General features: G+C 35.5%; 1 protein-coding gene across 1 annotated transcript in view; it reads right to left on the reverse strand.

Annotated features, from left to right (window-relative positions):
• Positions 1-4,953: 4,953 nt before the first annotated feature.
• PHF6 (PHD finger protein 6) overlaps positions 4,954-14,420 on the reverse strand; it is a 50,212-nt gene continuing 40,745 nt past the window's right edge. Inside the window, exons 10-11 of the mRNA XM_069463282.1 lie at positions 8,422-8,551; positions 4,954-8,091 (exon numbers count right to left, since the gene is read on the reverse strand). Of these exons, the coding sequence (XP_069319383.1) occupies positions 8,422-8,551 (130 nt within the window). The 3' untranslated portion in view covers positions 4,954-8,091. The remainder of the gene's footprint in view (positions 8,092-8,421; positions 8,552-14,420) is intronic.

The raw sequence follows: 14,420 nt of genomic DNA on the forward strand, positions 1-14,420 counted from the left end.
GAGCTCAGGAGTTCGAGACCAGCCTGAGCAAGAGCGAGACCCTGTCTCTACTAAAAAAATAGAAAGAAATTATCTGGACAACTAAAAATATATAGAAAAAATTAGCCGGGCATGGTGGCACATGCCTGTAGTCCCAGCTACTTGGGAGGCTGAGGCAGGATTGCTTGAGCCCAGGAGTTTGAGGTTGCTGACGCCACAGCACTCTAGCCCAGGCAACAGAGACTCTGTTTAAAAAAAAAAAAAAAGAAAAGAAAAGAAAAAAAAGAGAAAAGAAAAAGAAAAAGAAAATGAAGGGACTTAATGTCAGATGAACATGGATGTGGAATTGAAGAGTCTGGACAAAGGGTTAAAAAAAAAAAAAAAAAAGAATCCACACTAGCTTATTAGCAGTAAGAATGGAGAAGATGGATCCAAGAAACAGAGTGCTAGATTTGGAAGAACTTAGTGAGTGGATGTGGAGATCAATGCAGACCAATTATAACCCTATTGACTGATGGTGTCATTAACAAATAGATAAAATTCAGGTCAGGACAATTTAGTTTGGGATTCATACTTGAGTAGCCAGCAAATTGGGTGGAAATGTCCAGGAGAACAATTGAGAATGAGCATGAAGCTTCAGTGAATGAAGGACAACCATGTGGAACACACAGGTAACACCTGCAGCAGATTGTGGTGATGGGTGAGAATAATACAAGATGGCAAAGACCAGAACACCAGGGAATACTTACATTAGGGGTAGGGAGAAGAGCCAGAAAATGGGTGGTCGTGAAGGGGTGGTACAGATACAGGAATTAAGGTTTCCAGGAGAGCATCAAAGGAAAAAAAAAAGAACAAAGATGTGACTGTTTCAAGTTTTTTATCAATCTTTCTAGGGGAAGTGGCCTACAAACTGTTGGTTGCATTTCCCAGTTCCACATAATGGAGTGACCCTAGTTATTAAATGCTCCAAAGACCATAGTCAAGGCTGCCTAAACCTTCTCTCTCCTATTGTGCCTCTTTCTGAGGGAGAAAGAGAATCTGTCAAGCCTCCATCCTAAGCAACATGTTTTCTTTACTGCTTTCCCTGCATCCCCAGCACACTGGCTAGCTGCCCTAAGCTGTTTGGGTACATGGGATAGGTTGAAACGCTTAAGAACAACTCTTCCTTAAAGGGATATCTGGAAAGAACGTTATATTTGAGGATAATGCCAAAATTCCAGCTCTCTGATCTGTAAACTTTCAGAAACTGCTTATCTTTTGTGTTTGCTTTCTAACTACGAACATATGAGAACAGGGTCCAAGGAATTATTGCTTCCTGGTAATACTAAATCAATACTAAATATAGAACATAAGCCTATTGGGCTTAAGGATCAGGAACGTTTGAAAATAAGCCTTTGTGTTAAATTATCTGGCTAACCTCTGAAATAAAAAATAATAGCAGTCCCCATGACTGCTGTAGTTCTAAGTTACAAATCTTTTTCAATAAAATACTTTGGCTAATGTTACAAATACTAATTAGCACAAAATGTGATTTTGAGAATTAGAAAAAACTAATTTTCATGTAGCATCAATTCATCTGACTACATTCAATGTATTCTTGATTTAGTAACTTTGATGCTGACTGACCAGCATAATTGAATATCTGTGTTATTTTTACGAACAATTTATTGTCAGATATGCAGGTAACTGTTGCTTGAAAATAAAAAAAAAAAATTCTAGCAAATGAGCTAAAATCATCAGGTCAATTTTTCTGGTTAGTCTTAGATTTTATTCATACAAGGACAAAATGACTAGTTCAGCAACAAAAAGTTCAGATGATTTTATCTTGTTTCACATAATTGACCAGTTGTTAGACACAGTTATAATATTGGGAATAAGGGTCATCACATGACAGATAAAGGTTATAGGAGTTCTGCAACAAAACCGTACATGACCCCTTCAAGTGTACTGAACCAAGCTACATATGACCCTGGACACAAGCAGGCCCATCTGGCAACAATGGACAGTAATGAGCAATCTCTTACTTTTCAGAAAGAAAGATGAAGGGAAATGATTCACAGATTACTATTGTTAATACATACAAAACCTTTTGATTTAACCTTTTCAAGAATGAAATATAGTGCTCAGTTTCCCAAAGATAATTCATAGGCTACTCTGAGCTATAGTATGTATCAGCTTCACAACAAAATCAAAACCCCATAGAATTTTCTGTAGTGTATTTTTCTTTTAAAGGTGCCATACCTCTTTTCATTAAAAAGCACTGTTCTGTAGTGGAGAAGCAGGCAAGTTTAATCCCTGGAGTGGAGGGCAATTTTTATCAAAACTTTATACATACCTATGGCTTAGCAGTTCCACTCTGGAAATTTAGCTTAAGAAACTACTTGGATAAGGACATGAGGATGTATGTGAGACTGGAGAGAACAATTCCAGCTCATCCATACACTGAAATAACATGGAGTTGCTAAAAAGAATGTGAGAATCTAGACGTACTGACACCTTGTAATGTTGTTCAAATGAAAAAGATGCAGAACTGTAGGCATAGCATGATCCTATTTATGTTAAAAAATAAAAGTATACATGTTATATATGTATGGAAGCACTTAGAAGGATATATATCAAATACTTCTGGGGAGTAGGCTTGTGGAGAAGGGGGATTTTCACGGTTTTATTTTACATACCTTTATATTTTAATTTTGTAAATGGACCACATATTACTTTTTTAAAAATCAAGGTTAAAATTCACATAACCAAAAATTCACCCTTTAAAATAGTATAATTCATGGTTTTTAGTATGTTTGCAAAGTTGTGCAACCATCAACCACTACCTAATATTTCATCACCCCAAAAAGAAACCCTATACCTGGTTAACAGTTACTTGTCATTCTCCCATCTCACCAGCCTGACAACCACTATTCTACATTCTACCTCTATGGATTTGCCTCTCTGGACATTCCATATAAATGGAATCATACAATATGTGACCTTTTGTGTCTGGCTTCTTAGCATGTTTTCAAGGTTCATCCACATTGTAGTATGTATCAGCAATTCATTCCTTTTTATGGCTATTACTTTTATAAATAAAAAATGTATAAATGGATCTTATTTTAAAAATACCCAGAAACACCTCACCCTTCTGTACAAATCACTTTTTTTATGAAATGGAGTCTTGCTCTGTCGCTCAAGCTGGAGTGTAGTGGTGCGATCACAGCTCTTTGCATGCTTGAGCTCCTGGACTTGAGTGATCCTCCTGCCTCAGCCTCCTGAGTAGCTAGGATTACAGGCGTGCACCACAGTGCCCAGCAAATTAAAAAAAAATTTTTTTTTTTTTTGTAGAGACTAGGTCTTGCTATGTTGCCCAGGTGGTCTCAAACTCCCAATCTCAAACAATCCTTCCAACCTTGGTCTCCCAAAGTGTTAGGATTATAGGCATGAGCTATTATGCTCAGCCACAAATCACTTTATAGAAACTCAATGACAACAGTTCTAACTCTAGTGTCCATATTAAAACACAATTTATTTCTGTCTCTCCACTACCACTCCCTTAAACATCTGGTCTCTCAGGTCCCATTTAAAAGGTTACCCCCTCAAACTGTATTCTTGTTTTCATTAAGTCTCTTCATTGAAATATTCACACAGTAGACCTAGTTAGCTCTTTGTCCAGCGGCATTTTTTTCCCCTATCTCTCCACCACTGCCCCACCCCCAACATAAAAACACACTTATAGCCACAAGAGGTATAGGCAAAGGTATAATTTGGATGTTTATGGATCTGCTGTCTTTTGACAAGGATCCAGGTCTGGTTGATTGACTTTAATACATTGACCATATGCAGAACAAGTCTGCTACAGTGTAACACTTTCAAATGCCATCATTAACTTTTATAGTAACTGGTATTTTACAGTTTTCATCTTCTGAATAAAAATCACGAATACATTTTTTGCTTCATGTCATTAATATCCGGTTACCTCATTATCTGAACAAGGCAACGTTATGTGATATTGGTTGATGTATAAAGCAGCACTTTGCCTCCACAACTGAGGACTCTTAACATATAAATATAAAGGGGATTGTTTTTCTCTTAAAAAGATAGACTGGCCATTTGCTGGCCATAGAATTTTCCTAAGAAATTCAACTAGGTTTATGCTTTGGAGTGACCTCAGCAATCGCTGGTGACTGCAGCTGGAAAAACAAAACAAAGCAAAACAAAAAACCAGCTGTCGATGGTTTCAATAAGCTTAAAGAGACCACCTAACTCCCCATCTTCATATTTTTATTGTGGCAATTAAAATGAGACTTAATGGATTTTAAACACACACAGGCATGCATGTGCCAGGCACTACTAGGTAATATTTGCAGCCAAACACACCATCCCATGTCCCCGCATTAATCACAACCTGTTACTTGATTTTTTTTTTTCCTCTGAGTAGTAATGCAGGTTAGGAATTGTGTGTATGGAATGAGCATATTCTACTCATTAAAACTTTCATTTCTGCCCTGGATATAACAAACCTCAATGTATGAGCACTGTACGAGAAGTAAGCTGTCCATGGTAATGGGAGTAAATTTAAATCTATAAAGTGGAATCCTTTTATGATGAGGATATTAATCCCTATTACCAATCAGACAAATTGTACCAGGAGTTTCGGTTTACTTTCAAAATCACCTTCTAACTAGGTCCCAGAGGACCCAATTTAAGCCATAGGTAACTGAACCATATAATGAAAGAACCAAAATGTAATGCAGTTCTATTGTACTTAAGAGATTGCTATTTCTCTCCACGATAAAACCTTTATATAGTGAAACTCTGAACCGAGTTCAAATTCACATTTTTTTCTCCCATATTTTTTGAATGACAAGTTATTAAATAAACTAGGCATTTCACCTTGAAATAAAGCAAGATTAAAAAGAACACAGTACTATTGCTATTATCAAATCAGCTTCATTATACATTTTCACAAAAAAGACATACAAATAGTGAAAGTCATAACTCATTTATTGAATGAATAGTATATGCAAGAATACCAATAAAAGGAAACTAATACTACAAACTACAATTTTGAAAATAAAGCCAATATAACAGGAACAAAATATACATAACATTAGAGGAATGTTTGATTTTTGACCCATAATGCATTCCTTATCTTTACAATTAACCTAAATGTCTGTCAGAACAAAACTGTATACCTTGGTCTAACTTTAGCGCTTTTTAAAAAAGCAACAACACTCTAGAACACTTTTTCTTTTGCTTTGAGATATTTGAGATTCACACATTTGTTCAAGTACATAGATTCTGATTCAATAGATCTACAGATTTCTTAATATCTTGAGTAGCATGTACTTCTGAGCAAGTACTATCTGAAATTCTAAAATTGCTGATCCTTAAAATAAAATTTATTTCAGTTGTGGGTTTTTAATAAATTGAGATGAAAGTAAAATTCACCCCCCTTCCCCCCTCCCCCCAGGAACAAAGAGTTCTTATTAAAGTATAGAAACTCAAGTCTATCTTTCTACTCTAAAGAACATTTCTTACTAACATTTCTGGTAAGGCAATAAAATGCTCCAGAATAATCTTCAATATACGCTTGCAAAGATTACACTGTTTAATATCAATAACAAAAAAAAAAAAAACAAGAAAAAAAAGAAAAAAAGAAAGAAAGAAAAGACATTTCAAAATTTCAGGCTAAAATATGCATAAAAGACAGTTATGGCAGTATTTTTTGAAATGATGTAAATGTTATATACTTATCAAATAAGGTCATGCTTATTAAAACTACAGTTAAGGACTTAAGAGATGTACAGTAAATACACTGCTGAGGTCCATTTTTCTAAATATTAATACCACAATGTAATTACTACCCAGAAGATGATGATGCTACTTGGGAACTTAAGTACTGTACAATTTTTACATTGTAAGGCACTTTTACTCAGCATGTGATGAAAACATGATTAGAGAATCAAAATATTAGAGGTTTACAACCAAAAGTGATTTTTCGTGTGACTTTGATTTACATTTCAATTTTAAATGAAAGCTTGTTTAGCCAATCACACCACAGTGAGAAAAACAGGTAGTCAGCCACTATCTAGCCAACCAAAAGGTAAAGTGCTATTCTGGTTGGCAGTGGCAGAAAAAGGGCTGAAGAAACCCATACAAAGTCATACATTTTACTACATAACAAATCCATCAACTGACAGCTATAGTATTTGAAGTCTTTTACATAATTATTGACTGGCCATGATTACCCCTGGCACCTTCCATTTTTCCTAAAAAAAAAAATGATTACAGTAGTTGTCCAAAAATGAAGGAGCTCTGTTGTCCCATGGGTAAGTCTATGGCACACAATGTAAAAAATGATCTAGACACAGTGATTTAAAGATTTTAAAAAACAATGATTTTCAAGCTGTTGTAAGGAAATAAAGTACAGATCCTTTGGGAAAAGTCACATAGCTTGGTAAACAAACATCTAGATCTGTTCTTGCACTTCAAGTCATGATGAATTTTGAAAATTAATCACATACACACAAAAAACCCAATGTCATATTAAGAGCAAAAGGAGAAAACATATAGGGCAACTCACTACTAAAGCTAGTTTCCTTCTAAAAATAACAATAAAAAATGGTTAAAATAAAGCAAGTTTGAGTCCCTTGATTTAAGTAAATGTGTGAAAACACACTTGATAAACGTGATCATAAGGGACTAGCAATTACAAAATCAATAATTAATAAGCACAGTGTAATTTTCCACCTGTTACATTTTTAAAATGCTGTTCTATCAGCTGCAGAATATCTCAATGTATAGCTAATATGTTATTTCTTATTTGCAAATCTGCTTTATTGTGGTAGATTAATAATTCAGAAATCAGAATCCCTCCCCTTGGTTTGAGGTGCTATGGTAATATTAGGCAGACCACAACTAAAGTTTTTTTGGTTTTGCCATAAAGAAATATATAAATGTGCTTCAGCAGGTAAGTGGAAGAAAACATCACTAGCTAGAAATGCCAGTGTGAAAATCCTCTCTAAAAAGCTGGGGTCTTAGGCTTTCAGAAACAATTCTGATGATCAATAAAACAACACTGAGCCCTACCGGAAGAAAAGCAGGGCACAAAAGCCTATTTTATAGGTAATCCAAGCAATGACTGAAAATATTTAAAATATTAAATATAGTTTCTAAAATAGTGGTCACAAAATTAAAAATAAATACTGTTTTATGCAAAGACTGTTTTTTGCTCCTACAGCACACGAGACCTCTTTACACACTTTGGGCCAATATGTAAAGTGTTCCATACAACAGGGCACTTGAGAGGAACAGGTTTGGGACATGGTATCTAAAGTCCTTTAGTGAGTGGTAACCCTTTAAATCTTAAAGAGGTTTAATTTGCTGTTGCCAAATGTTAGTTTAAAGTTGAAAGGATTCAATCATTTTGCCAGAAGCCCTCTGTATGACATGGAAACAGAAGAGGTGTACTGTCATGAGAATTTTGGCATAAGCACTGGAGCTCATAGCTTATAATCACCAGTTGCAGTTGCCTGAGTCCATGCTGGTCAGTGAGAACAACTTTAAGAGGAACCAAATGAAAAGCTTTAGCATACTTCTTGGAAGAGAGTTTTAGCCTGTGCTGTCAAAGCCAAGAGAAAAAGAAGGTTCTCTTCATTTCTAACCTCTATTACTTGAGTGTTAAAAAAAACCCACAAATTACCATGTGTTGCCACCAGTGGCACGTTTGCATTGTAAAGTAAAATTTGCTTATGCTTTCCCTTGAGTATGATTCCACTAAACAAACTTAAACACTCTAAACAGAACTTTGTTCAGTCCAGAAATATAGCTTACTTCATTTCAATGTCTGCTTTAACTGTTGACACTATACACAGGGTTAATAGTGTTTCAATTGCTTCCCAGAAACTGCAAACTACAGCTACGTAATATCAATATGTCAAACTCAGCCTTCTAGTGAAGGCTCATAAAACAAACAAGACATTTTAGGCAGTTCAATGAAGGATCTAATAGTTGGGCAGTAAAAAGTTACAAACCCTTTTCGATTTTAGAAAACAGTGAAAAAAGAATAGTAGTTATGGATGTCTTATTCATTCTCAGTTTTCTAACTCTGTCCCATTGAACCTGTTTAAAAGATGATAAAAAAATGTAAAATATCATGCTTGAGGGGCACAGAATCAATATAATGTTATTGAGGGGTGAGAATATCTTACGGATTTCAACATTACAACTACATTTATTCATAAAGTGGATAGCTTGTTTTTATGATTACAAAATCAGCTAGTTTAAAAAAAAACTACTATGCAAGCCTACAAAATCCTCAGCATTCTAGTAACATGCTCTTAATTAAGTATAATAGGATTAAAAAATCTTACTGCATACCATTACTTCAATGTGTATTTATCAGTGTGTATTGTGTCCTGACAACAGATCCCATATAATTAACTTTCATACCTAGTTTCCATTAAGTTGCTGCTGAGTTAGTTGTTGCTGATCAATTTCTAATTTTCCCCGGCTTTTACTCTCTCGTTCCTCATCTTCTTCATCTCTCTCATCATTTCCACTATGATTTTTACAATACAGTCTACAATGATGAAAGACAAAAATCTCAAAATGCTTTGTCATTGTTGATGAGAATACATTCATGCCATTGTTAGTAAGTGAGGTTGGTGCCTGTTTAAAATATGGGTTTCCTCATCCATACTTAAAAATATTCCACAATTAGTTACAGGTCTATGTCTATCTAAAAATATAGGAAAACATACTATAACTGAGATAAAAGTTCATCGGAAATAAAACCTTTGGTTTAGGATGACAGTTATATGGCAATTCCTCATTTTGCTCAATGGAATTAAAAGTAAAGTTTTTGACCAACTTGAAAATAACAACTTTCAAGTATATGGATGAAATAATCAAATTCTATACATTTGTTTCACATATAGAATTTAAAATCACATTTTAGGAAATATATATTCTGTATATACTGCTGCTTTCTGCTCATATTTCATGAAACAATTTTACTCAAACTCTTCAAATGCCTTTTGATAATTAGTGTTCTGGCTTTCACTGGAATACCTTTCATGAGTCATTCAACTGTTTTCTGGCACTGCATTTAGTTACATCTCTCTTAATCTAGACTGGTCCCTCCAGCTTCTTGTTTTCTCATGACACTGACCTCTTTGGAAGCAATCAGGTCAGACAGCTTGTCAACTGTAGCACACTCTGGATTTGTCTAATTGTGATACTGTTTTATTTGGTTCTCTCTCACTCTGTATTTCCTATAAACTGGAAATAAGGTCTAAGGGCTTGGTTAGCATCAGGTTCAACTTTTCTTTTTTTAGTCCACTTTTTAGGCGATGCTGCATACTTCAGGAAGCATGCAATTTCAAACTGATGCTATGCTTGATCATTTGGTTAAGGTGGTGGTGATGGCCAGATTTCTCCATTGTAAAGGTAGCTTTTCCCTTTAAAACCAGATAGTAATCCTCTGGGAGGCCAAGGCGGGTGGATCGTTTGAGCTCAGGAGTTCAAGACCGGCCTGAGCAAGAGCGAGACCCTGTCTCTACTAAAAATAGAAAGAAATCAGCTGGACAACTAAAAATATATAGAAAAAAATTAGCCGGGCATGGTGGCGCATGCCTGTAGTCCCAGCTACTTGGGAGGCTGAGGCAGAAGGATGGCTTGAGCCCAGGAGTTTGAGGTTGCTGTGAGCAAGGCTGACGCCATGGCACTCTAGCCCGGGCAACAGAGTGAGACTCTGTCTCAAAATAAATAAATAAATAAATAAAAACTACATAGTAATCCCTGGAGTGATACTTTGATACTATGCTGTTCCACAACCTTTTATTTGGGTATATACACTGTACATTTGAAAAATGACCCGCCTGCCTCAGCTTCCCAAGTAGCTTGGATTACAAGCATGCGCCACCAGACCTGGCTAATTTTTCTATTATTAGTAGTGACAGGGTCTTGCTTTTTCAGATTGGTTTTGGACTCCTGACCTCAAGCAATCCTCTTGTCTCAGCCTCCCAGAGTGCTGGATTACAGGTGTGAGCCACCTTGCCTGGCCGAAATTCATTAAGTTTTTAATAAAAACAGTAATGTAGGTGATTTGGGGCTAAGAAGGGTAGGCTGATCTGAGCTCAGTTTTAAGTCAATTATACACAAGATAATAATGAAAAAATGCTTAGAAAACATTCCCTGGATGCCCTCTTGTGGTAACAAAAGATAAAAGATGATCATACAGGAATTTCACATGTCACAAATAGATGATCTAAACTAGGTCTAACATTTGAGTAGAATAAAAGGCAGGGGTGGGGTTGGGGGGCACAACAGTGGAAAACAATAACAACCGACTTCAATCTAGTTTTGCTCATTATTTTTCTTTTTAGTCTTAACATATTTTCAATAGGGAGAATTTGTACTTTTCAGATGCTACACATTGGGAACTATCTCTCTGTTTTTAATCATGTGGGACTTTTACAGGACAACTTATTGGCATTCTTCAACAAGTAGGGGGAGAAAGGAGGCAGTGCAGTAGGAATTGCTGCATATTAAAATAGACTTAAGAGACATATCAAATGCAATGGATGAACCTTGTATGTATCCAGATTTGAAGAAATTAAGTCTAAAATGACATTTTCAAGACAATTGGGGAAACATGAAAATGGATTCAGTATAAGATGATACTAAGAAATAATCGTTAATTTTACAAACTGTGATGATGGGATAGTGACTAAGTAAGAAACAACCATACTTTTAAGAGATACATAAACTGAAGTATGTAGGGATAAAATGACAAGAGATCTGGGACTCTGCTTTGACATACTTCAGGAAATAAAACAATAGCTAAAACAACTGTGGCAATAACTTGGTAACTGCTGATATGGGAAGTTGTTATACGATTCTATTTTTGTTTACATTTGAAAATCTTTTCAATAGAAAGTTTCCTCTAAAAGGACAAGTGCTTTGTTGTTAGAACAAATTTTAATCTTTCTATGGTATTATTTTTCATTTGTAGATTATTTCCCATAGGCCCTTATGTGCCCTTTACCAGTCCAGTCACCAAGGTCAGAGGTTTCAACCAGTCAAACAAAATCCCTTCTGTCACAGAACTCACTTTTCTATAGTGAGAGACTGACATTTAAGAAAAATTGATATTTAAATACTTTTAAAAGTACAATAAAGACAATGAGGGCTGGGCGCAGTGGCTCACGCCTGCAATCCTAGCACTCTGGAAGGCAGAGATGGGCGGATTGTTTAAGCTCAGGAGTTTGAGACCAGCCTGAGCAAGACAAGAGCGAGACCCTGTCTCTACTAAAAAAATATAAAGAAATTATATGGACAACTAAAAATATATGTAGAAAAAATTAGCCGGGCATGGTGGCACGTGCCTGTAGTCCCAGCTACTTGGGAGGCTGAGGCAGGAGGATCACTCAAGCCCAGGAGTTTGAGGTTGCTGTGAGCTAGGCTGACACCACAGCACTCTAGCCCGGGCAACAGAGTGAGACTCTGTCTCAAAAAAAAAAAAAAAAAAAAGATAATGAAACAGGATAAATATAAATAAAAATCATTATATACTCCTCCCTTGCCTTTTGCATATGAATATAGGCAGGATCCGGAAAGGGCTGGTAAGCAACAAAAGCCGCATTTAGGAGATGGGAAAGCCAATTCATTCAGAAATATTCCTCCTTGCATTTCCTCCTATTTTTATCATTCTTCTCTCCCCAAACTACCTGGATATGTACTCTTATTTGAACTCAATAGTCTCTGTCTGGAACCCACATTATAAGCAGATTTTAGAAACACCTGTCAATGTGAAAAAAATTTTTTGAAAAAGCAATTCAAACCATCATGGATCCCATGCAAATACTTTTGTTTAGAGATGGTCACTGAAACATGGTTTTCTAATAGTTAGAAAGTAAAAACAGGTTGGGTGTGATGGCTCATGCTTGTAATGCTAGTGCTTTGGGAGGCTGAGGCAGGAGGATCACTTGAACCTAGGAGTTCGAGACCAGCATGGGCAACACAACAAGACACTGTCTCTACAAAAAAAAAAAATTAGCCAGGTGTGGTGGCACGCACCTGTAGTCTCAACTACTTGGGAGGCTGAGGCAAGAGGATGGCTTGAGCCCAGGACTTTGAGGTTGCAGTGAACTATGATACTGCCACTGCACTCTAGCCCAGGCAACAGAGTGAGACCTTGTCTCAAAAAAAAAAAAAAAAAGAAAAGAAAAACAACCTAAATGTCTAAAAAAGGAACCAATAAAACAAACTGATATACCCATAAAATGGAATATTATACAACCATTAAAACAGATATAAAACTGTTTAATGTCAGAAACAAGGTCTCAGATATAGTAAGTGGAAAAGAGACTATAAAACAGTAGATATAAGAAAACTTTGTTTTTATTAATATACACATATACACAATCATACAAACATCTAGAAGAAAATATTCCAAAAGATTTAAAATTGTTATCTCTCGGTGGTTGAATTAAAGTTGACATTAAGTTTTTTTTCTTATCTATATATTTTTTTCCAAAATAAAAATGGATAATTATTATAATAAAAATATCTAAATAAAGTTAAAATTTAAATACAATAATTCTTCACATAATTTGATTTGGGATGTTTAAAATGGGCCTGTTATTTTAAAATGTTAATGGCTACTTTAAATAATAATATATGGTTCATGAAAATATTCAAACATAACAGAAGTATATAATGGAGAATATAAAATTGCTTCTCCTCCTCCATCTCTATGCAACTAACGAGAGGTAATAACTGGTAAGTTTGCTGAATATGCTTCCAGAGAATTTTCTATGTATACAAAACATACACACACAATGTAGAAGGACACCCCAAGGTTGAGTGAGCAGAAAGATGGTAACTTGGGCCCCTGATGACACTGAAAAACTACGTACCACATCTGGACTGCTTTCCTCTGCACGTCTTTTGGGTGAAAAAACAACCCTCTATTTTGTTAAACTGCTGTTTTTTTCCTCTGTTATATAAGGTAAACCTAACCATTACAAATAGAATATTATATCACATTTACTCTTTTAGATAAAATTATCAAAAAATTTGGATTTGATTAAAATTACATTAAATTTATAGATTGATCTGGTGAGAATAGGTATCTTTTAATGCTGTGTTTTCCATCAAGGAACATAATATATTTCACCATTCATCTGAGTCTTGCAAAATGCATTTTTTTTCTTTTTTGGAGACAGAATCTTGTTCTGTCACCCTGGCTATAGTGTGGTGGTGTCCTTATAACTCATATGAACCTCAAACTCCTGGGCTCAAGCGATCCTCCTGCCTCAGCCTCCCGAGTAGCTGGGACTACAGGCACTCGCCATCATGCCTGGCTATTTTTTTCCTATTTTGAGTAGAGACAGGGTCTTGCTCTTGCTCAGGCTAGTCTCAACCTCCTGACTTCAAGCAATCCTCCCACTTTGGCCTCCCAGAACATTAGGATTACAGGCGTGAACCACTGCATCTGCCCAAAACGCAAATTTTTCAAAGATGTAAAAGGTTCACCTTTAGTGTGTTTATGTATGGGGGTTGGGAACGGTGGACATTTTTCCTTTACATTTTCTAACTAGTTATTACTGGAGCTGTTTTTCTTAAAGTCATCTCATATTCAGCAACTTTACTGAGCTTTTGTTAATTTTCATAAATTCAGAGGTGATGCCTTTGAATTTTCTTGCTAGACAATGATATCAATAACAAAGATTGATCATTTTATTTATTATACGTTTTTCTTTCTTTTCTTGTTGCACCAGCTTAACCCGCCAGAAGAACATTAAAAGTAATGCAAGTAGTTGGTGCCCTTGTCTTGTTCCTAACCTGAATGAGTGTATTTAGCGTAACGGTTCTCAATTACAGGTGAACATAAGAATCACCTGGGAGTCACTGAAATACACAGTTTGGGCCTCAATCCAGACCTACTGAATTTAAAAATCCATGGGTGGGGCTCAGGCATGAACATTTTAAAAGAGGGCTCTATCCACGCCCAGGTGATTCTGTGGCTCACACCCGGTTAAGAACCATTGCTCATTTACTTTAACAACAATAAACAACTATTTGCTGTTGTTTTCTCATAAACACCCTATTAAGATTCCTAGTTTACCAAGCATACTCTTGTTATCTTACTTTAAAATTCAGAAATTGATATTGAATGTTATCAAATGTCTTTTCACCATCTATCAGGAAAGTGATAGGATTTTTCTTTATAAATTATAATAAATCACATTAATGTATTTCCTAATTTTGAACAGTCTTTATATTATTAGAATAAAGAGCTGGATTTAATTTATTATTTTATTTAGGATTTGTGTATATATATATATATATATATATATTTATAAAAGTGAGACTGGTCTACAGTTTGTTTTTCTTTTGATGTATCTTCATTAGGTTTGATATCACAGTTACACAAGCTTTAC

The sequence above is a fragment of the Eulemur rufifrons genome, chromosome 30 (assembly GCF_041146395.1).
Source record: "Eulemur rufifrons isolate Redbay chromosome 30, OSU_ERuf_1, whole genome shotgun sequence".
In the NCBI taxonomy this organism is placed as follows: Eukaryota; Metazoa; Chordata; class Mammalia; order Primates; family Lemuridae; genus Eulemur; species Eulemur rufifrons.